Source organism: Carex rostrata, chromosome 11 (genome assembly GCF_964058835.1).
Source record: "Carex rostrata chromosome 11, lpCarRost1.2, whole genome shotgun sequence".
In the NCBI taxonomy this organism is placed as follows: Eukaryota; Viridiplantae; Streptophyta; class Magnoliopsida; order Poales; family Cyperaceae; genus Carex; species Carex rostrata.
This window is the reverse complement of record NC_135928.1, coordinates 13,306,635-13,332,033: the sequence shown is the minus strand read 5'-3', so window position 1 is coordinate 13,332,033 and position 25,399 is coordinate 13,306,635. Positions and strand designations below refer to the sequence as shown.

Sequence of the window (25,399 nt, the reverse complement as noted above, 5' to 3'; positions counted from 1 at the left end):
AGTATTTTGAGCATGCAATAGGCTATAGGCTACTGTGAAAATTCCGTTGACTCGGCCCAAAAAAGATTGGACTAACGGCCCAAATAAATTATAACTGATTTCAGTCATTCATTCATTCATTCAATCAATCAATCAGTGGCCCAAGTAACTATACGGCGGGAAAAACAAAATATATTTTGAATGTTACTTTGTAACTAGGATAAACTTTCCATTTAGAAATATGAACCAGAGATTTGGTATGTAAATTTGATAACTGTCCTAGTTGAAGCCTAGCCTAGTCTTCAATCTTCACTATGAATATATGTAATTAAATAGAAAGTAATTAAAATAAATAAGAATAAGAATAAGAATGAACTCAAGTTACAATCAAGATATATAATATTAGAGAAGTTGCTTAATTTTCCCAGCGTATTATTCTAAGGAGAAAGAGAGAGATACGAAATACATGGCTGTTATGCAGTTACCTATATCTAGTAACCAATCTACAGGAATCGTCATCAAATCAAACATGAAGATTCCCTAAAAAAGAAATGGCCTCCAGCTCTCCGCACAAAAAAAAACTAAAAGCTGGTCCCAACAAACCTCAAATTGGTGACCACGCCACGGCCACGGGCTCCATGGCTCCATCCAATAAAGATTAATTTGCGGTTAACATTCATTCATTTATTCCCTGATTCCCTCCACCAGTTAGGGATTTTCTGTGGCAACGACTTCCAATATAATATTAAATTTTTTTTTTTTGAGGAAAAGCCCGTAGGCAATATAATATTAAATGAAGATCAAATACATTTTAGATGTCAGTCTAAAATCTAAATATAAAAAAAGGAACAGCTATGAGCTGTCTATCTAATATCTATCTGTTCTTTCTGTCCTGCTATTCCGGAATAGCAAACAGATCAAGTGACAGCCTTGTTTGCTGTTCTCTGAGACCATCCAATGAGAATGGCCACCCTCTCTTTTTATTCCTCCACCTCCACTCTCCCCTGGCCCTTCCCAAACCATCCCCAAAGAGTACCCCATCTCGCCTTCTTCCAACCCTCACCAACCCCTCTCTCTCTCACTCTCACTCTCACATCTCCACCCAAACGCATCATGCCTACTCCTTCCTCGCGTCATCCGCACGTCACACGAACAACCGCTCTCATAGAACCCGACGGCGGTGCGCTGGTCGAGCTGGTGGCGCCGCCGTCCGACCGGGAGGCACTCCGTCAAGAGGCGTCAACTCTACCTTCCATTTCGCTTCAACAAATCGACATAGAGTGGGTGCACGTGCTGTCTGAAGGGTGGGCCAGCCCGCTCAAAGGCTTCATGAGAGAGAACGAGTACTTGCAATGCTTGCATTTCAATTGCTTCAAGATGGAGGATGGCTCCGTTGTTAATATGTCTCTCCCGATTGTACTCTCCATTACTGATCAAGACAAGGACTCAATTGGGGCCAACGAAAGTGTCGCCCTCTTGGGACCCAGTGGGGGACCTGTAGCAATTCTCAGAAGGTCTTACAATCTCCAATCATTTGTAAAAGAAAAAGAGAAGAATTAATTCGGCTCAAACCCACATTTATTATTGCTAAACAGAGCATTTTAAACATGCCAACTAATTGTTTCATCAGGAATCAATCAATCCTTCACTATCATACGTCCAAAATGGTAATTGCCAGATACTTTCTCCATTTCATAGATAACCACCCACAGATTAATAGCTCTCACTTAGCAACTCATCGACTTGTTTAATATATAAAATTAATCAATCAATAGTTCACTTTCACTACATGGGGTCAAGGACCCCCAATACTGTACCGGATGATCAACCTAGCTAACAACCTATTGAATTTTTCACTGGTATTTAATTTCAGGAAAAAAAAAAAAAACCCCTATATCAGTTGCCAATTCTTGAATTAATACATATATAAAACAAAAAAAGACCCAACTAACTTTACTTTACTCATGACGCACTCTTCTCAATATTGATGACAGGATAGAGATATACCCCCACAACAAAGAAGAGAGAATAGCACGTACATGGGGCTGTACAGCCCTGGGCCTACCGTATGTAGAAGAAGCCATAACCCCAGCCGGAAACTGGCTGATTGGTGGGGATCTACAAGTGATTGAACCAATCAAATACAATGATGGGTTGGATCACTATAGGCTGTCACCACACCAACTGAGAGATGAATTTGACAAGCGTGAAGCAGATGCAGTTTTTGCTTTCCAGTTGAGAAACCCAGTGCATAATGGACATGCCCTTTTAATGAATGATACTAGGAGGAGGTTGTTAGAAATGGGATATAAAAACCCCATTTTGTTACTTCATCCTTTGGGTGGTTTTGTTAAGGCCGATGATGTACCTCTTGATGTGCGAATGGAGCAACATAAGAAGGTACATTAGTAAATTTAATTTATATCTATATGCATGTGGTAATGGTTTCAGTTTTTCTGATCAGCATTCGCCTCTTCAGGTATTGGCAATGTGGCACATGATAATATAACCATATACAGACTAGTCTTTTGCCTGTATGAATTTGAAGCAGACTGATATGTATAGCATGAACAGTGCAGTACTGGACCAATTTACCAGCACATGTCTAACCAGACCTGATAGGTACTGTACTGAAATATGAGACTAAACATGAAAGCTTGTTTTAGGTCATAGAAGTATGAAGCATGTGTATATCTAATATGTTATCCTTTTTGAACCAATTATGATGCATTCACTGTTGTAAAACTCGTTTCAAAATTTTATTTTATTAATAACAGGTGCTAGAAGATGGGGTTCTCGACCCAGAGACGACAATTGTGGGAATATTTCCTTCTCCAATGCACTATGCGGGACCCACAGAGGTGCAATGGCATGCAAAGGCACGCATAAATGCAGGTGCCAATTTTTACATAGTGGGTCGCGACCCAGCTGGTATGGGTCACCCGACCGAGAAGAGGGATCTGTACAACCCAGACCATGGAAAAAAGGTTTTAAGTATGGCACCTGGTTTAGAGAAGCTTAATATACTCCCATTCAAGGTATTGCATCTGCCTTTTATTTTGACTTCTAATTAAAAACATTTCCTCCTGGGTATTGGTAAAACTGATTTTTTTACTGATATGAGAGAGACTTGACTGTGGACAAAGAACTGACTGTACTAGCAACATTTATCTGCTGTGCTTGCTGGTATGTAACATCTGGTGTTACTGCACTAGCAGCTTCTATTTACATTTTTTTTTTCTTTAATCAGGTGGCAGCATATGATACAGTTGCAAAGAAGATGGCATTCTTTGACCCTTCACGCAGTCAAGATTTTCTTTTCATATCTGGAACTAAGGTATTCTAATGTAGTAAATTATTTATAGTTTAATGTTGTATACTGTTGAGTTCATGTAATTTAGGCACATTGTTCTCCAGGTTAAAGTTTGTTTCCAGATAGCACATTCTTATTTTATAATCAATCCTTTTGTATACTTTTTGTTGTAGATGAGAAATTTTGCAAAGACTGGAGAGAACCCGCCTGATGGATTTATGTGCCCTGGCGGATGGAAGGTTCTTGTTGATTATTACACCAGCTTACAATCTGAAGAAACTGTTGCGAAAACAACTGTTGGAGCCTAGATTTTTTTTCTTTTTTAACCTTTTGTTTTGACATATATTTAATCTTTTTATAATTGTTTGTCTTGTCCTGATGATATGCATTTTTGATCTCATAGAGAAGGTATATATAATAGTTATCACAACTATTTTGGTTGTGATGAATGACAGGCTGCAACTATTCAAATAATTGATATTCTGTTTGTCATATGTTGGATATGATATTCAAAATGTTCAATTTGAAATCCTGGGAATAATTTGCAACTGCTTTTGAGAGCTGATTTCTTCATTTGGTTCTTGAAAAAGAATCAGGATGTGACGTACAAGGGAAGCATCTCTATTCTGATAGCAATCAGATGATTGAGTCTGTAATATGTTGAACTCATGATTAAAAATCTATATAATGTAAGGTTTTTTTTCTTCTTTTTTTTCTTTTGATCTATGCGTGGAAAAAATAAAAACTAAAAATATGCAACTTTTGGTCTTATGTGCATCTTTACAAAGAAATTATCGACAATAAAAATAGTTAAAAGAACGGAACACCGCATTAGGAGTCCATATGGCAATTGTTAAAATATGCTGAAAACTTTAAAAAAAAAAAAAGTTGTAATTCTTACTATTTTTCCATTCTTGGATAAAATCAAAGCCGAAAATAGTTTAAAAGAGTAAAATTGCCCTTTTTATTTAAGCACGAGTGCATGAGAAAATGAAAATTAGAGATGTAAATAAGTTGTGATCAGATTTTGATATGTAACTAAGTAAAGGCTGTAAGAGGGTATTAAAAATGTAGACAAACCGAAAAAGCATACAAATTAGCTCAAAGTGGCCCACATTTTGGAATGTAATACAACTTAAACTTGTTATGTTATGGGCACAGACACAGTACAGGCCCGTTAAAGCCGTTTTGTTAATTCTAATTCATTTCCAAATTTTATTTAATTTTATTTTCTTTGAATAATAATTGGATGACAGAGGGAAGAGGCCAGAGGGCTGATTGAACTTCACATTTAAGATTTAAGATATGGATCTGAATTGTTCACGTTTAGTTTAATAGGCTACTTTCTAATCTTCATGAAATATGACAGTGCCAGACAAGAAGTTGGGAACAAAATAACCATTTTCAACAGGTACGTATGTGCAAAAGATTAAATAAAATAAAATAAAATAAAATAAAATAAAATAAAATAAAATGAAAGAATTTATGTGCAAAAATAAAAAGGAAAAGGGAACAGAGCAAAGGGAAGAGAAAGATGAGAAGGCTGATCCCAGCTCTCTTTCTCTTCTCCTCTCTCTTCCTTGTCTTTACCTTCTTCCTCCCGATCCCCTTCTCCGCTCTCTTCCCTCCTCCTAACGCTGGAGCCCGCAAGCATGTCTTCCTCCTCGCTGGTCAATCCAACATGGCTGGCCGTGGGCCCCTATCCCTCGCTGGTCAATCCAATGACCTCTCCGATCAGTACGGACCTCACCTCTCCGTGCTCAGACTCAATCGCTGGCTTCACTGGGAGACGGCACGAGAGCCCATGCATTATGATATTGATGTCAACAAGTCCTGCGGCGTGGGGCCCGGTTTGGTTTTTGCTAAAGCTCTTCTTCAGAAAGGTAACAAATGACCTTGCAATTACTAATTAATTACCACTGCCAACTATGATATTGATTCATACATTCAAACCATTTGGGGAATCACTTTTGATTTCCCCTTTGTGCTTCTATTAAGCCCCCCTTTCATGAATTATGATCTGGTCGCAGAAACAGTAGGGGTTGGAGTTGGGGAAGGGGGAGGTGGTATATTGACCACTAATTTGTTAGTTATTTTTATTACAATTCTTTTGGTATATGTATTTAAGTACATAAATTGGTAAAAACAATATTTTTCTCCCTAATAAACAGTGCATTCTGCCAATGAAAATGTGGTGATTGGTCTGGTTCCGTGTGCTGTTGGAGGTACAAAAATACAAAAGTGGGCTAAAGGGTTGGGGTTATATGACTCAATGGTGCAAAGAGCTATGGCGGCTGTAGATGGGAAAAGGGGAGGGGGGAAGATAGAAGCTCTTCTGTGGTACCAAGGGGAGACGGATACCATAAATTTAGATGATGCCGAGATTTATGCTGAAAAGATGGAGACACTTATCATAAATATTAGGGCTGACCTGGGGCTTCCTCATTTACCAGTTATTCAGGTATTTGGATAACTAACTTTTACCCATTTTTTATTTCTCTCTTTTCCTTTTCTATGTTTATCCCAAAAATTACCATAAAAGTTGGTCTTGTAATGGTGGATATGAAATTCAAGGAATATGGAATAAGATTGGTACCATCATTATTCATACTAATGACTGGTAAGTGTATGATAAAACAAATCAAATTTAGTAATGCAAAAAATCAAAATCTGGATACAGAAGTCCATTTTTTATACTGGCACCCACAAATGAGTTAATCTCCCAAAAAAATGTAATTTATTTAGTATTATGAGTGTAAATGTTTCTATAGGAACACTAAAGTGACTTGTATTTCATTAATTCACTAAAGTACTGCTGATCGCCTTTATGATGCGTGATGTCCATCCAGAACTTACTAATTGGGTCTAAGCAGTAAAAGTGTGCAAACTCATTTATTATACTTTCACCGGATCTAACAACTCAGGACCTGTATTTAGGCTGAGCACAAGCAACAGAATGATAAACAGATTAAGTAGAAAATCAAAATTGCACTTTTGGTATCGATCACTGTTTTTTCCAACTTTGTCCTTGCAGCTTTTTTCTGATTAACTTATCCGCTATACTATTTGATGATGACTAAAGTGGCCCTTTTTACATAATATGTCAGTTGTATCCGTTAAAATTCTGCTGATATCCCATTCTATATAGACATTAGTATCCCTTGATTTTCAAATCAATAGAAATAACATATGAGAGGGAACGATAAAGGCTTTAGAAGAGGATAAGTGGAGGGGAGGGGGTTGCCCTGAGTCGAGAGGAAAAACTAAGATAAAAGAGATAAGTGAAGGGAAGGCGATGTAGAGCCTATAAGTCAGGTGCCATGTCAGGTATAACAGCCAAATGATGTACACTGAAGATGATAGATCACTTTGAACATTTGAAATAGTTTAGAGACCAACTTAAAAAAATAAACTTTGAAGACTAAATTCGACAAATAATCACCCATCTTTGGTTCAGTGGCAAAAGGCAACACCCTCTGAGTGGGAGGTCGTGGGTTCGAAATCCGGATGGGGGGGTCCTTTATGGACATTAAATGAAAGTTGGTAGGCTAGACCTCCACCCTTTCTTATTCAATAAAAAATAATCAAAGTGTAGGGACCTAGGTGTGATTCTGTAATAGCTAAATGCGATGTTATTGGTCCTTTACTCCGATACCAGTTTAGTAGTATGAATTATTAGTATCATCTGAGCTTTAGATTACCCCTTTCTTTTTCTAAGGTTGTTAGTTTTTTGCGTATCTAACATAAGCTGCACTGTATCTTATAAGAAGATAATACTGAAAACAGTATTTGCTTTGTACTGATGATATCCACTGTTAAATCACATATAATTTATTGTGAGAATAGACAACTCGGACAATATCTTATTCTTTTGTTCTTTTCCTTCTTCTTTTTAAGGTTGCACTTGCATCTGGAGAAGGCAATTACACGGGAATAGTAAGAGCCGCACAAAAGGGAATCCAACTACAGAATGTTAGGACTGTAGATGCGTATAGGCTACCCCTTCTAAATGACAACTTGCACCTTAATACAGTAGCCCAAATTCATCTGGGCCACATGTTGGCCCAATCATACTTATCTTTACTAGCTGAACTCAACTCAACCCCACAACCCTAGTTAACTCTCAAGTTGTTGATTCTCACAAAATTGATGTGGTGTCGTTATACATTTGTATAGTTGTAACGGATTGAATCCTATTGCTGCAAAAAAAATGCCAGGTAGTATCATTCTTTGTCAGATTTGAGGGGGAAATTGCAAAAGGAACCTTTCATGAAAACCTGACCCCGTTTTTCTAGATGTAATCTGTTGCATGTCAGAGCTGTTTGTGGCTCTATGATTGGAAAATTATAAGGGGTTAAGTTAAAACTAAAGGAATGTTCTTCATGCTGGTTCCCTTGCAATTTACCCTGAAGAAATTATATTTGAAGATGTCATTTGGAAAAAGAGGGGCGTTTAAAATTTTGTCTAATAGCAATATAGTTATTTTTTTTATTTTTTGGTGTCGTTGAAGGATCACCTGTACCAACAAATTCTTTAGTTTTTTAATACAATCATTTATTTTATTCTTCTTAAATGGTAGATGCTATTGCTGTTGAAGTTTTAATATTTTCAAAAGAACACTTTATTAGACAAAATTTGCATTACTTAGTAATCAATTGGTAAATGGAAGATACAATTCTTTCTGATGCCATAATTTTGCCTGGAAGAGAGCAATGAGAAATAAGCAGTTAATTTTCACAGTAACATTATTTCTGCGTTATTTTCCATTTGATTTCTTTGTTTATTCTTCTGCCTACTTTCTTGTTTCAAAATTTTCTTCTCCTGTAAAGCAGTAAAATTTGAATTCTTCAAATTATAACAGGGGTGTAACTGAAAAGCTGATGAGATATCTGAAAGAATTTGATGAGATTTAAAAGGTAGCACTTTAAAAAGAGAGAAAAACACCTGATGAATGATAATTCATGCTGAAAATATATGGGAGATAAGATAATGCTAAAAAGATAGCGTTTCATGTCTCTATCTAATATCTATCAAAAAGGCCACGTAATACCTTCTTTGGTTTCTCTTTTTTCTTTTCTATTTGTATTATTAGTTAATTGCTCTCAAACACCTGATGAATGATGATTCTCCAGTTGATCGCAAGAGACAAATACATGAGAGTTGAGAGAAGCAGAAAAGCTAACAAACACACAAAAAAAAAAAAAAAAAAAAAAAAAAAAAAAAAAAAAAAAAAATCTAGATAAAACTTGGAAGTGACTTCCCTTCCTCCTCTAAAACGAAACATGAAACATGTGTGTTTCCAAATAGTGTCTCCATCTTAATTTGACTAGTAGGGTTTTTGGATAAGGCTTTACATGACAAGGATTAATACTTGCTTTTTATTGAAACACGTTTGATCCCACATTCCCACTTCTCTTGTGGTTCAAATTAATACTTTTTCTTTTTCTTTAATGTACATATAAATATCTACATTTTCTTATTTACTAGTGTACCCGGCCTAGCTATCTCAATCAATTGCTTCATTAAAAGTTAAAATAAATACCTTATAGTTTGTTAAGCTTTCTAATAATGCAGAGGTTTGAAAGGGCTATATATTAAAAATGCCACTTCAAATTATATTTCTCAAGTGTTTGCCGCAAACTATATAAATTACCAATGAATTATATTTTGTGGCCGATTTAACAGAGGCTACCAAAAACTGTAAAATCAGTACACTTTTTTACCTGTTAAAAAGTCAAGCTGCTTGCTTGCGGGCTTCTTGAATTGGCCTACAAAATTTAAAAGGCTTAATTGTTAGGATTGGACAATTTCATGTGTCATCCGAAAGTTTTGTTTAAATTTTATAAGCAAATACTATTTCAAATTTTCAATCATGAAGCAACATATAATTAATTTGTTGTCACAAGAAATTCCAGTATCTTAATTATTATTTTTACTTAAATTTTCTAATTGCTCGGTAGCCATGAATTTCGTCCGTTATATATATATGATATATCAGTATGTACCCATGTTTAGTTGGTATCATATTAGTAGATAGTTGATATTTTATTAATAGTTTGTAAATCAATAATTAATTGATAGTTGGTAAAGTCAGTGCTGCTGGTTATTTTTTTTTTTTTTAATTAACCCTATCTGGTACATTCTTTTTGCACATTTTTTTTATGCACATATGCACATAATGTGCTTTGTTATGAGACGAGTTCAAAATCATGAAAAAGTCATTATCAGTTGTTAAATTAAAAATAAAATTAAAGAGAAATACATGTAAATTATAGATACTGTATATTGCCGTGTTGGTAATGTAATTGATGAATGGACCCAATTAATGCAAGAGCAGGTTCGCTATCTATATATATATATATATATATATCTTGGTCTAAATCCTAGCTAGCTAGCTAGGAGTGTTAAATAATAAAGATGAACAAGTAATTAGTGATTAATTGGATGATAGTCCCTTGGCCTTGTGTGATATTTTTCCAAATCTTGTGGACTGCCGATAGCCACAACAAGTATGTATGTATGTATGTATGTATGTATGTATGTATGTATATATTAGATAGATGGGAGTATATCCATCGATCGGATATAATCTTGTGGATATTCCCTTTTTGAGTTTCCTAATTGTGAAGCGGTATATATATATATATATGCTGTGGAATTAATTAAGCAGTCCCTTTCCCTTTCATTTTCCCTTTCATTTTCCATTATCCTCCAAGTCACATTCCTATTATTATAAATCTTATTCATAGAAGCTTTAATTTTATTTAGTTTTCACACGTTTACATTTAAAATAATTCATTGTTCGTACTTAATTTTCAATTGACTGGTGGATCAAATAGAATTAACTGATTATGAATAAACCTTAATTTAATTTGGCTTTGGCAATATCAAGACACAAAAACCCAGAAAGACGACGATTTGAGTTAATTAATTACTTGATATATATTCACCCATTTTTAGGTAATGTTTTGAATTTAATATTTGTTAAATGTGATGTTCAAATAGCATGAAATAATATACACAATCAATCTATTAAAAGAAGTCATCATAATATTTTTTTCAATTGATTCAAATAACATTCATATATAATATTATCAACATAATTAACCCATTATCACTAACTATATATATCTCAAGTTCTCAACCCGTAACAATTATATATATAATGAAGCACTTGCTAAAAATCATGTCATTGTGATTGGTTAAAATTAATAACAATAGAATAAGAGTGAGTGTATTAAAAGATAGCATATATAATAAAATAGGAAAGATAAAACCTCTTAATTAAAATAATGTACAAGTTGGAGTGTGGTAGCAGCGCTGAGTGTTAATTATGAGGAAAAAGAATACAAGATTTAAGCGGCCATGAAGCACCAAAAAGACACGGACAAGAAAACATGCATGAGAGAGAATACCAGAGAGAGAGAGAGAGAGAGAGAGAGAGAGAGAGAGAGAGAGATCTCAATGCATGCAGTAAGCAGTAATTAGCAGTAAGCAGTAAGCAGCAAGCACACAGTCATATATATATTTATGATATGGTAATGCATGCATGGTAGTTGTCTTTTGAATTAGATAATATTAATTGGTTGCTGTCACGTTTAATAACTAATTAATTTGTTACTGATCAGATAATAATATCGATCCACATGCATGCAGTATACTTAATTAATTTGTAGGGTTCGCAAGAAATTAAGGGAAGGGCCCTTCGAAAGGCCGAAAAGGCAATATATATATATATAGCTGAAACTGAAATGGAGCGAGGGAGCAATTAATGCATCCTAATTTCCTTTCCCCGGCCCCAGCCCCCAGCCCCAGGTAATTAAGGAATTAATTAAGGTGCATATGATCAATTAATCACTAAATCCGACCCCCTTCTTTAGTATTAATTAGTACAGATATATATATATATAGATGGGCTATGGTGCATTGCAATGAATGGAGGGGTTTGTACATTGGACCATAAATCTAAAATTCAAAATCCAAATGGCCGATCCAAACCGTTCATCTTGTTCTCCATATTAATATGTACTTGGAGACCAAATTTTACATTTTTCTGAAATTTTTTACTATTTATTAAGTATTTTACAAAATTGTTGATCCAACGGTGGCTGCTGATTTTACTGTTTTGTTAAGCCACCGTTGGATCAACAATTTTGTAAAATACTTAATAAATAGTAAAAAATTTCAGAAAAATGTAAAATTTGGTCTCCAAGCACATATTAATATGGAGCACAAGATGAACGGTTTGGATCGGTCATTTGGATTTTGAATTTTAGATTTATGGTCCAATGCACAAACCCCTCCATGCATTGCAATGCACCATAGCCCATCTCTCTCTCTCTCTATATATATATATATATAGTATGTACGGATTTTAAAATATATATATTGGACGGTTCAGATACATGCATATATATATATTAACTCGATCATACAAATTCTTAATTTAATTATGCCGACGTCCTTTATTCATTTCATTGCACCCCCTCAATATATATATAGCTGAGAGGAGACGCTCGTCCAAGGGCCATCGGACCAAATTAAGTCAGTTATATATATTAGTTTGGTTGGAAGTCACTTCAATCGCCAACATCCAACATCAAGACAATGGCAGACTCACTTCAAAATAAAACAATTCGGCTCAATTCATCTCTCTCTCTCTCTCTCTCTCTCTCTATAGTTTAAAGTAAAATAATATCAAAAGTGTAAATTTAATTAAATTTTTTTTATGTAATTGATCCACATTCACATCTCACCTTATAACTTAAAAGCTTGATTCTACTTCTGTATCAAGATGCATGTAGATAGCTTGAAAATTTGTGTCACTCAATTGCACAACACACGAATTTTGATGTGAATCGAATTGTTATGACTGAATTGTTAGTTCCAAAGGCACCTAGAGGAGAGATAGGGTCTTTTTAAATTTTAATCTAAGTTGTAAAGTTTGAGTGTGTCGTAAAGTTATTATTGGTGAAAACTTATAATAACTTTGTCATAAACTAAAATATAAAATAAATAGTAGAGTTTAGAGACACTTGACACGAGAATTGTTTACGGAGTTTGGCACTAACACCTACGTCTCCGGGGCCCACGACCTTTGAGATGGTGCGTCTTTCTTTACCCAATAAGAAAGGAATACAAGGTGGAACCAGTGAGCCCTTACAAACTTATGGGAAGTCACACGGCCCGAACAAGGAACACTAAGGCTCAGGTTGGTCAATCCGATTCGCGAGGACTCAAGGATTGCCGGGTGAGCACAAAGGCTCGAAAGGTTACAAGGTGTTTGTAGTAAATAAAGATCTCTCACAAATCACTCGGAGTATTGAAGTTGGTTGAGTATGGTGGAGAAGATCTTCGGTTGTTGAATGAGTATTGAAGTTTAAGGTCTAGCAACCATGGTAGCTCTCTTGTGAATTGAGGGGATGAAGTTTGACGGCTGGAGCACACCTTAAAAACCTAGCTCTGGCTTCTATATAAAAAGAGAGAAGCAAATCTAGGTTTATTCTTGTTTCCATATCTGACGTCTATCTTCCAAAACTTATACCGATCCATCCGTTCATATTCTAAACAAGGTTAATACATAGAAGTTGTAGATCTCAGTTTCCTGAGAATTTCAAGCTTTGATTCACTCAAATCGGAGTTTGTATGATGAAACGGTGGCCAAAATACGAAAGGTGCGCAGGCTGACAAATCGCTAACGGTCCGGCTCTGTTCCAACAAGCAGCTGGGGCCGCTAATATCGATTTTATGCGGCGCGGTTGGTATTTATTCCGTTATAACGGTCAGCAACTGTTATGGGACTTCAATATTCTTCAAACAGGTGTATCTTGGTGCTCGAGTGTCCGATTTCAGCATATGACCACTTTTCGGAAAGCTTGTGAAGAGTAGATGTTGATTATGAAGTCTTAACCTTCATTAGAACATTCTATATCTTATAAACCTGCGCACATCTTAACTTAAGAAAATTGTTAAATGCAGAGGCGGAACTAGAATTTGAGTATAGGGGGGCTAAACAATTATTAAAAAAAACAAATATATGATATAATATAACCCAAGATAATTAGATATTTCACTTTTTAATTTCATAAAAATATACAATAGATTACTAACACCAATAACGCACATGTCTATCAAAATTAAACTAAAATTTTAATCATGAATAAAGAAAAATAACATATTAACAATTTAGCATGAAAGTGAAACAAACTCTTTTGAATCTGGCATGATAGTGAAATCAACTTTTATCAAAAAATTATAATGAATAATATTAATTAACAATTTGCAGATAGATACCAAAACCTCAATTCAAAACATGAATCAATTTTAAAAGTGAGGTCGTAAATTTCGCATTGCTGCAATAGAGAGAGAAATTTTGAAGGTAGATTTTTTTTGTCTTTGGACATTTGTTTTTTTCCTGTTTGCTATGAACGGTGAAGATATTTTTTCTTTCTTTTGTGTTACATTTTTTCTCACTGCCTATTCGCTAGAGAATAGAGTTACATAGATTGTTCTTTTTCCATCTCATTGGGCACTTTCTTTATTTTATTTTCTACTATATTTGACCTTTCCAAGTTGGAAAGAGAAACGTTGGAATTTGGAATGGATGTCTTTCCTATTTTCACTGTGCTGGATTCGGAAATCAAAGCATTTAATTAGAAATGAATGAGCAACCGTCAGCTATTCTAATTTCTACATGTTACTTGTAAGCCCTTCAAATTTATTATATTATTTATAGTGGGGGCTAATCCATATATAAAAAAAAGTTAGTTAAATTTACAAGTACTTGGTAAACAAATTGTAAAATCTTGGGGTGGCTTAGCACTCCCCAGCTTGACTTAAGATCCGCCTCTGGTTAAATGCAATTTTATGTATGTTTTATAAATTTAATCAAATAAATAAGTCGAAAGCTCCCAAAAACCAATATGAACATATATTTGACCGCTCCGTAGGTAGTGTTCGGCAAGGGTAGCTTAGGCTTCCTTAGAGCTCCTTAGTGCTCTAAGGAGTCTTAAGCTTGCCAAACAAGGAGCTCTAAGGAGTCTTAAGCTTGCCAAACACTTGCTCCTTTGCAAAACTTAAAACCACTTTCTTAAGTCTCCTTTTGCCCACTTTCTTAAGCTTGCCTCAATTTTTAAGTCACCATTCTACATGGCTTAAGGCATTAAGCCTCCTTAAGAAAGTTAAAGATTCACTTTCTTAAATTTATCTTGTCAAACACCTCTTCCTTAGTGGAGCTTAAAATTTAGGCCAAACCAACTTACCGAACACCCTCGTAGTGATTAACAAAAAACACATAGCATGTGAAACCCACATGCACGGGTCGAAACACAGTAAAACATGACACCCGGTGTTAGAGGTTTTTCTGTCAAGATGTATTTGTACCGTATTGTAAAAAGTGTTGTTTCTGAAATTAGATAAATCAACACAACTATATATGACACATCTTGATACGACACAACTAGAATATATATGTTTAAACACAAATAAACATTGCTTCACAGTTATTCTGCCAAAAAAAAGATCAAGCAGTCAAATTAATTTCATATTGGACTCAACACGCAAGCCACACAATTAATAAATTCATATTGGAGAGAAATTTGAATTATTGACATATTATTTTGAATAAATGAAATGAATCCTGTCAAAATATGAACTTAAATTTATTCACTATTTTTTGTATTTGTTTTTCCAGAATTTTTGTAATGTTTTTAATTAGTTTTAAATAATTTAAATATATTTTATAAAAAAAATAAAATAAACACAATATCTAAACAAATTTCGGCACCCCTAAATAGTAAATACAGTATACCATGTTGTGCTAGCTGTACCAATACAAATGTTGTGTCCGAAATCAATACCGTACAAGACGGTATAACACAACACTTGTAATTTTCTAGATGTACCAGCGCGACACTTGTACTGCTGGACACGTCTTAACACAACACGACAGTTTTATCAATCACTACAGCCTCCGCATTTCAAAAGAGATGCATGCAATGTTTTCTCATCTTTTATTTTGTGGCACATTTTACATAAATTTGTATATAATATTTTAAGGTGTATACTTTTTTAGCCGTGATTTTTATTTTTACCCATTTTAATAAATATTTTATTAAAAATAATCAGTTTTTGGAAGAATTTATAAAAATGCCCAGTCCGCCTAGAAAATTTACGGCCCGGATTTAAAATTCCCGTATGCCTAGAAAATTTACGGTCCGAATTAAAATTCCCGTCCATATGGGATATATACAGACCGAAGCTATATTTGAGGTGTTGTTACGTTACGAAATTTTAACAATTAAATTCTAAATGTTTTAAAGGCAAGAATAAAAAATCGTGCTAACAAAATATAAGTTTAAAACCTTAATTAAGGTTCATCTAAATAAGTAAGTTAAGTGTGAATCGAAACCGCGTTGAAATTTCGAGATTTTGAGATCGTATAGGCTGAGTGCGGATGGGTTGACCCGCACTGCGGATGGGTGCGTCCGCACTCATGAAATTCTATGTTGGTCTGATTTTTCCTAAGTGTTGAGTGCGGATGGATTGACCCGCACTGCGGGTGAAGGTGTTCGCACTCATGAAATCATGTGTTGATCTGAATTTTCTGAAATTCTTCTAAGTGCTGAGTGCGGATGGATGGACCCGCACTGCGGGTGGAATGCATCCGCATTAGGCTCAGACTTTTTCTGAAATCTTGCCAAAAATTGACTAAGTACCGAGTGCGGGTGAGTGACCCGCACTGCGGATGAGTGCGTCCGCACTCAGAGATTTTTCTGTGTAATTTGCATTTTTCTGAAATTCGTTTAAGTCCCGAGTGCGGGTGACCGGACCCGCACTGCGAATGAAGCCATCTGCACTGGATGATTCTGAGGGGTTATTTGCATAATTCTTTTGCTCTCTCTCTCTCTCCCACTTCATTCATTTCCCCATTTTCAAGTGATTTTCACCCAAGAGAGAAGAAAAAGAGTGAGAGAGTCTCATGTCCCTCTCAAACTCCCGATTGTTGTGAGAAATCAAAGTTGGAACCGAGCAAGCGGCCGTAGATCTCTCCTAACCTTCTGATTCGGTATTCCTTTCTCTCCTTCTCTCTCTCAAAAAACTCAGATTTCTCAATTTCTCAGATTTTCGCTTTAAACTCGAGATTTGTGTTCGAATTGCTCGAGGATTAGTTCTTTTACACCTCTTGCTTGTTTATTTGTCAATCTTTTTCCCAATTTCCTTCCGATTTGTGGATTTTGATTTCTAGGGTTTTCGTGCCAAAACTGAAATTGGGCATAATCGTGAATTGATTTGTTTAATCCATCCGATTAGACTTGTAATCGATAGGGTTACATCTTGATCTTGAATTTCTAGAACGTTTAACGGTTAATTTGAGGTTTTGACCAAATTAGGGTTTAACCAATCGGTAAATCGAATTGTTACGAGAACCAAATTGGTGAACTAGTAAGTGAAGTGTTACCAAAATGAAATTGTATATGGCTAGAGGGCCTAGATGCAAATGTGTTCAGTTATAAAGATGGTTAATAAGAAAAAAGGAACCGACAAGAATCGGTACCAAAGCATAAGAATTGATTTAGGACTGTATAAACTATTAGTAAATTAAAGTAAACGTATAGACCACTGAACCCGAATTAAACTAGGCCTACTTGTCATATAGGTGTAGACTCGGTCGAGCAAGACTTTGCTGGACATTTCGAGACGTCTGAACCATAATTTAAGCGGTACGCTCGTCATAATCAGGTGCGGGATTCTTGGACTTGTTTGATACTTTATTTTCAGGAATTAAACTGTTTATTCGTTTGTCATGTTGAATATCCTTGATTGCATCATTGAATTGTGTAAAGCATTTGCATAGCCCAATCAAATTAAACTCGAATTGATGTGACTTGAGTGATTTGCATGCTGGTATGGTTGTAGGTTGTGTCGATCTATTATGATCTGATTGATTGAAAGTCACCACGATTTGATATGTATGTGAATGGATTTACGAAGTTAAGCACTTGGATCCAATGAATTTGCAAAGTCGGGCTGTATGCTGGCTTTGATTCCCAGGATCCTAATGGCCTTAGGTGAACGACCCTCAATGTTTCCCAGTACGGGTTGGGACGAGGGAGGGTGATTATGTTATGATGTGTGAATTGGAATCGTGGGTGACTAGTGTGTAACGTCTATGACTCGGTGGCATTTTCCTACGTGTTAATGCATTTGGAAGGTCAATTGAATATTGCGAATATTGAAAACAATTCTAAAGAGAATTTTCTTTATGTGACTTGAACCAGACCTTAATAGACGGTTAAGCCAAGCGATTACAGATGGGTGTCAGATAAAGGGTCCAGCTCGGTGGGCCATCTGTAGGTGTCAGTAACCCTATAGATGTGGGTTTGATAAAGGGTCCAGCTCGAAAGAACATCTGTAATTGCTACAAGCCCTAATAAATCGAGTTAAGCCAAAATATGTGTTGTGTTTGAAATTCATCTTGGAAATTCCGTTAACTGTGATTTATCTGATTAATTGTTGTCGAGCATTGACATTCTGTTATTTATGAATATATATATTTGTTTGAACTGTTTTGGTTTGGGTTTCATTGTTGAATATAGAGTTTGATTGCAAGTCCAATAATCTAAACTGTGGCAACTTTCGCACTGAGAATTTATTCTCACCCCCACCCTTCGGGTTACTTTACAGGTACTGGTGCGACTGATTCCGGAGAGGCACGAGAGTAGTAGGCCTTAGTAGCTTACCACTTCATGACCCTAGATATATATTTTGTTGTATAGATTTAGGGTAGGCCTCATGGTTGGTATCCGGATGTGATACTTTTATTGTACTATTTTCTGTCCAGACTGTGTACTCTGATTATATATTAGAAACTTGTTTCTATTGCTTGTTGTTGTGCTTGAACTGTGTAATTGCCTTGTAAGCATACACGGCGTTGTATGCTTACGGCGGGGGACTGTTACGACTCGTGGCCGCGGGGTGTGACAGGTGCCCCGTGATCCCCTTCTTCTCGCTCTTTGTTTCACTCTCCTCTGCTAGAAAAAAAAAATCAGTGCGCCGCGCCTCCACCCCTCTGCCCCTTCACCGCCGGTCCCTCTCCCTCGCCGCCACCCTCTCCCACTGCCACTCTTCCCTCTTCCCTCTCCCCTCCACTGCCACCCTCTTCCTCCGCTGCCACCCTCTTCACCACTGCCCTTCACCGCCTCTCCTCCCTCTCCCTCTTCCTCGCTCGTGCTCCTCGCTACCTCCTGTTGTTCGTACAATAATCTTTTACGTCTATTTGACTAATTTGCAAAAACATACAATTATTGAATTTTACGATTTCTTCTATTTTAAGAACATATAGGTCCAAGAAGAGAAAGAACTGCGATGAAATATGCTTGGACTGAAGAAATCACGAAGACTTTTATCAAGAATATAAAATGTAAATTCAAAAGATTGATAAAGTATGTATGAGGTTGATCAAAGTGGGATAAAACGTTATGAACGTTTACAAAACGTTGGTAACGTTTTATAATGATCAGAAGCTTCAAAAATATCAAAAGAAAACCAAGTTATAACGTTAGAACGTTTTATAAAACGTTGTAACGTTTTACAAACGTTATAACGGTTATGAAACGTTGTAACGTTTAACAGGCTCAGAACAACTGAAGAACAGGTGTTCAGTATAAACTATAAACGTTGGAACGTTTAGAAAACGTTATAACGTTTATAAAACGTTGTAACGTTTTATAAAACGTTGAGCAACGTTTTACTAAGCTGTCAGAGAATTAAAACCCTAAATCGCATTTGAATAAAACGTTGGTAACGTTTTATAAAACGTTGGTAACGTTTTATATCAAACAGCTCATTTTTGAGCTGCCACTATAAATAGATTGAGGGGATCACTTTCAAAAGCACCTCAGCCGACCCTAATTATTTAAAAAGTGATTTTCTGAGAGCTTAGAATCCACCATTGTTGTGAGAGCCTATAACTTCAAAATCCCTCAAGCAACCTCAACCTACTTCACCAATCTAGCTATAGATTAGGTTAGAGTAAGCTATTGAGTGTTTCTCTTGTGTTCCTAGATAATCGAGACCTTGTTCTCACCTCTTTGAGTTGGCCGTTTGACTTCCCGCTTGGTGTGTAAGGGCTCAACGGTTCACAAGTTGTAATCCTTTCGTATTGGGTAATAGGAAGGCGCACCTCACAAGGTTGCGAAGCCCCGGAGACGTAGGCCTTTGTTTTGCCGAACTCCGTTATCACCCCGCGTGTCAAATTTCTCTAAACTCATCTCTTTACTTTCAATTGCAATTTAATTTCAGTTTTTGAGCAATTAGAGGTGCCCCTAAGTGTAACACCTCCGCCGCCTCCTCGACCGAAAATTTCGGGTAAGTTTTGAATGCGATTAAAATTCGAATAGGGTTTAGGATTAGAGTTTAGGGTTAGGGTTAAAATTCGATTAAAATATCATTTATGTTGTATGCTATTAAATTTGATTAGGATTATTGGTTATTGGTTAGAGTTATTTGCTAAACCGTGATTATTTATGATAATGTGTATAAAATAAATTTACATAATAGACTCTGAATGTTCTTACACACTTGTGCACAGATAAAAACTTGATGAATTATGCGAATTATATCTTAAGTTCTGGATGTTATCAAAAGATTTATAATAAAAATGTAAGAAGAGGGATGCACTGATTATAGGCGGACATGAATTTTAAATTCGGGCCGTAAATTTTCTAGACGGACTGGGCATTTTTATAAATTCTTCCAAAAACTGATTGTTTTTAATAAAATATTTATTTTAATGGGTAAAAATAAAAATCACGGCTTTTTTAGCCTCAGATTGATAAATTTATATTTCTAATACAAATATTAAATCTGTAACATACCAACCAAATTATTTTAGACTGAAATTAATAATTTAATTTCTGGAGCCATACATTAATTTTGCACTCTCTTTGAATTTGTGAGACCAATATATATATAGGTGAGATTAATTGGTGCAGTTTTATATGTGCGAATCAGAATTATTGGGCTTTATAAATATGTAGTAGCAGTTCGTTTTTATGTTGTTCGAAATTATAAAATCATAACTCTACATATACCAAATAAGCATAGAAGAGAGAAGGGCCGGGGGTTGTTCTTTCGGTGTTAGTATACTGACTTACAGTTGTTTACGATTGAACATGTTTGTATGGACACTGATAATTGCACATTTGTTATTATTTGATATGTATGTTTGACACTCAAAAAAACAAAAGAAGATTATGACTAACGCTTGAAGACTACTACGCTACTAGTGATAGATTTTATCTTGAATTTAATTTTACACTTAAATTGTGATTAATATAAAAAGTGAATTAAATAGTAAATTAGTAATACTATCTGAATTCCTTACACTGCCATCTTTTATAGAAAGAACATCTTTGTTACTAAGAGCATTGTCATTCCATCTGACGTGGCGATTTATATTTCAATTTTAGATATGTACCCAGTTTCTTATTTAGAAACTATTCGACAAAATTACTTATTAAGAAACTATTTCTAATTGCCACGCTGGCCAAACAATTCGCTCAAATTATTTCTAATCATCACGTAGTCTATTTAGAAACTCTAGAATTAACTTCAAAGATGTGAAGGTTCAAAAATTTCATAGACTTTAATTTCTAATATGTGGTCGATAGTTATTTAAAAACTCGTATCAATTGCTGAGATGAAGATGCTCTAAATCAAACATATTCTTTGATATGTATGTATTAATTCAGGTCTATTATAATAAGGACACAGATTGAAATTGTAGACAAGGCCCAGAAAAAAAAATGCTAAAATTATAGGTAACTCCTCATGTGATCTTTTATTTTATATATAATGAATCTTAGTAGGCTACTAAAAAAAGATGGGTCAAAGTTGTAATTAATGTTACATGCATTGCATATTTGCATTGAGACAATTGAGTGGGGTAGCGAAATCTGAAAAGCAAAAAGTTGAAGTCCAAAATGATGCTTTAGTATTATTATTATGAATTATATTTATAGAGGATTGATTAAAAAGAAAAGAAAGCACTTTAGACAATGCCTCAGTGTTTCCCAACAACCAATTAAGAAGACATACACAATCCAAGACGTCCAATCTACACTTTCATATCTAATGCAAATCTGGACCCACCATTATTTAGGAACAAAAACAAAAACAAAAAATAAACATGCGTCAAATTAAGTCATCACGTACATTCATTTTAGCTCCATTTTATTGAGAATTAATGGACAAGTGTGATTGAATTAATTTTCTGTATTTTCTACACTTTCTATTTATTTCATGTCAAAATATCCACCAATTCAACTTATTATTCATCCAAAATTCTTTGAACATTTTCAACCTGACTCGAAAGCCAGGTACATTTCATAAATTGTCATCTCCATTGCTTCAAATCAGGAACAAGAGGATCTCTCCTCAGAAAAAAAAAAAAGGAACAAGAGGATCTTGGTGAAGATTGGAGAATATGCATGACGAGATTCTAATAGAGGGGAGGGAATTTCCGTGCCTTTTTTGTTTGTTTCTCTGTTGAGTGCACAACCAAAGGACAAAAGCCGCTCACCATTACCACCGAAAGTTACTTTGTGCCACCACATTTCTAATTCCTATACTCTGCAAATCCAACTTATTCCATTTTAAGTTTGATTTGAATTAATTTCAAACTAAGTTCAATTTAAATTAATTTTGAATCGAATTTTTTACAAACTTAATTTCAAATCTTTTACGTACTTTTTCACGACAAAGGAGAGTGATCCTAGTTGCCGAAAGCAAAAGGTGAAAGTCATATAGAGTTTTAGAACTGAGAGCAAGGGTTACGACTTATGAGTTATAACTTATGGTTGTGCGGCCTTATGTTTTAACTTTTAAGTCATGAGCGGAAATTAATGGTTCGCGTTACTTTGAGATTCGAACTAGAATAGTTTGCGAACCTATTTCGAAAGAATCAGGTCCAGTTTGAATTAATTTCAAACTATTTCGAATAGAAATTTTTACGAACTTTTTCGAATCAAACTCGAATCAAATTATGAAGTACAAATTTTTTATACAACCCTATCTGCATTAACTAAAAAAAGAAAGTTTTTGAGTTAATATATCTGGAACGTCCAATAAATTTTAAGATTCGTGCGAATTAGATCCGCACTAATATTAAAGTCCCCCACATTATAGACATAGGTCGGATATACTCTATTTAATTACAACATAGTGCCGACTCCCACATTTCATTGCTATCTTTTTTTCTCTCTCAAACGTAGAACATATAATAAGACAGATCTTACTGTTGGGTTTCGGGGTGTCCAAAACCCATTTAGGCTTAAACTGCAAAAAGACCGTAAAACAAAAATTTTACTTCTAACTCAAGTCGTGGATTAAAAGAATATGCCGGAAAGACCACCGAGAGTGTCCTTCTCCAATCTTTCATTACATGGACCTTATAATCCTTTACAGATCTACTCCATTATTGATTTCTAAAAATTAAATCTATTTAACAATTAAATAAATTAATATAACATTTATACCTCGTTTCCAAATTCCAATTGGAATGTAAACCGACTTGCCTCGGAGCACCAGACGTCTGATGCCTCTATCAGTTATCCACCAGGACTAACCAAAGAGCGATTTATTTCTTTTGCCAGAAATACCGTAAACCGTGAGATTCTGCAAAAAATACTATTCACTGAGAAAAAACAAAAACACGTAAACACAAAAATACAAATTTGCAGTTATTCAGATTCATTAATAACTAAAACTGAAATACCGCAAAATTCGAGAAAACACTATTCACCAATCCTGCAAATATACTTCTCAATAACCCGTAAGATTATATGTGGATTATGTATACCTTCATTTTCTAACCTGAAATACTATTTGGGAGAGAAACCGAGAAAGAGAAAATACTGATTTGATTCGACACGAAACGATACGAGTGAATTAATGGTTTCTCTCTCTACACCCCATGCCTTTATATAGGCCATAGGGTCGGTTGCCTGATTACCAAAATATCCCATGAATAGTAAGGAGGTTCGAAAGTGAAAAGACCAAAATGCCCTCATGTGGATAAGGATGATGACATTTGAAAAGACCAAAATGCCCTTGGCCCAAATTCAATTAACATTCATATAATTATTCTGAACAGTTATATTTCTTGCGGTTGTTGTTTCGATAACTTTTATACAACGTACCTTGTTCGTTTATAAATTAACCTTTTGTTTTTGCTTTACCATTTTTACATGACCTTTATAATTTAATTATATCACATATAATTAATTATACCCATTTTATTATTAATCATAATCAATTTATAATTAACCAATAAGATTCTCCGAGTAGCTCCTATACGGTGTGACCCAATAGAATCTGTGTTATGTTGGTAAATAGAATTAAAATTGTTTTGACTTCTATAATCATGAGAGGCATCTGGCAAAATGCATCATGACCATCCAATTACACAGATGATGCTGTACTGTACAATATCACGATCCAGTAAACTATTTTACTTGTGTTAATTCTTTGTCTGATAGTTATCAGATCAATTTCAAGGTAGGTGTGTCATCCTTGCAAACTTAATCTTTTATTAATCTTGACCAGATTATCAAATATAATTACTCTTGTAATTATACCGCTAGCAGATAATCTTACTCTATCAAGGAGTCCAGTGATACAATAACTCGTATAATAAATACGAGGGACAATAGTACTTTTGGTAGACCATCACTTCCTCAGCATAAGTTATGTATACCGAAGAGCTACCGTTATAGCTACTTTTTACGGATAGCATTAGGTAACAGTCACACATACACATATCTTAGTGGGAAAGATGAATACCTCATACTATAGAACTTAACACTAAATGAAAGCATTAATGACACGAATACAATTTCATTTAATATTTCATTCGGGGTCTGTCAAATACCTTGGTCTTGGAACAAGTATCTATGTGATTAAAATGATACTCTTGTCTATGGTCTGTAAAACTTGATCATCTTTTAATCCACATACTAATCTTATAGCGGTCAATTAGTGTTCCTGCTAATTACCTCGGTTAGAGACTTTTAAGAGTATATATTATCTATATTATGAAGTTTCACAATTCCAGTCATGAACTCGAAATGATTCATAAATGCAATAATACTCAATGCAACAAAATGATTAATCATTCAATTCATGAACAAAATATATATGATAAAATTATCATATTATTGACTTTTAGATTATTACAAACTAACACTTACATCATATGAGAAGTGTTTAATTACATCATAAATTTAATTAAATTAATTTTAATTTATAATTGTGGAAATTTGAATTTAAATTTCAGTAGAAACTTATTGTATATTTTACGTTTCAACCTTCCACTAGTACAAAAAATGCTATTAACTAAGGTAAAAATATGGGCTTTTACATAGTTTTCGAACCGTATACAAAAATACTAATCCTACACAGTTTTTGATAAAAAAAAATGTGTACAATTCACTTTTTTTTTCACCAAACACATCATACACGGTTTTTTAAAGTGAACTGTGTATATTTAAAAAAATTAAAAAATCAAATGAAACTCTATATCAGACTTTAAATTAAACCCTAGATCTAAATATTAAAAATACTAAACTAAATTTCAAAAAACTATAAAGATAAATGCAACACGTATTACAATTACATCACATATTGCAAGAACAAAAAAAATAAATAACATGAAAATAGAACAAAAAATTCTAGATATGAGACTTCATACATTTACACGAATAATGTCTAAAAAAAGTATGGTAAAGTAAAAAAAATCAAAAATTAGAGAGAAAAGACATTGCTAAGCAAATCTTCTTCTTCTTTTCTTCTTTTTTTGTTTTTGTTTTTGTTTTGTTTTGAGGGAACACTGGTAAGCAAATCAGCACATGTAAGGTGCGGTGAGTTAAAGCTACTATTTTCGACAAAATTAAAATTCTTAATGGATTTTTTTTTAAGATGGAATTATGTTAGCTAACTATTTAATATTATGAATACAGTCTTCGTCTTTTGTCATGATACTAAAAATGATTTTCACTTTCTACTACTTTGTTGGTAGAAACAAGCCATTGCTATTGCTATTGCTAT

At 34.6% G+C, this 25,399-nt stretch overlaps 2 protein-coding genes across 2 annotated transcripts; both read left to right on the top strand.

Moving 5' to 3' along the window:
- The first annotated feature begins 866 nt into the window (after positions 1–866).
- On the top strand, positions 867–3,857 carry LOC144561592 (ATP sulfurylase 2-like). Its single transcript, XM_078310601.1, has 5 exons — positions 867–1,493; positions 1,974–2,379; positions 2,757–3,017; positions 3,230–3,316; positions 3,466–3,857. Exons 1-5 carry the CDS (start codon positions 937–939, stop codon positions 3,598–3,600), a joined length of 1,446 nt encoding a protein of 481 aa, XP_078166727.1. The 5' UTR covers positions 867–936; the 3' UTR covers positions 3,601–3,857.
- A 921-nt stretch (positions 3,858–4,778) lies between these two features.
- Positions 4,779–7,862, top strand: LOC144562089 (putative carbohydrate esterase At4g34215). Its single transcript, XM_078311239.1, has 3 exons — positions 4,779–5,175; positions 5,464–5,753; positions 7,190–7,862. The coding sequence occupies exons 1-3, from the start codon at positions 4,827–4,829 to the stop codon at positions 7,406–7,408; spliced, it is 858 nt and encodes a 285-aa protein (XP_078167365.1). The 5' UTR covers positions 4,779–4,826; the 3' UTR covers positions 7,409–7,862.
- The last annotated feature ends 17,537 nt before the right edge of the window (positions 7,863–25,399 follow it).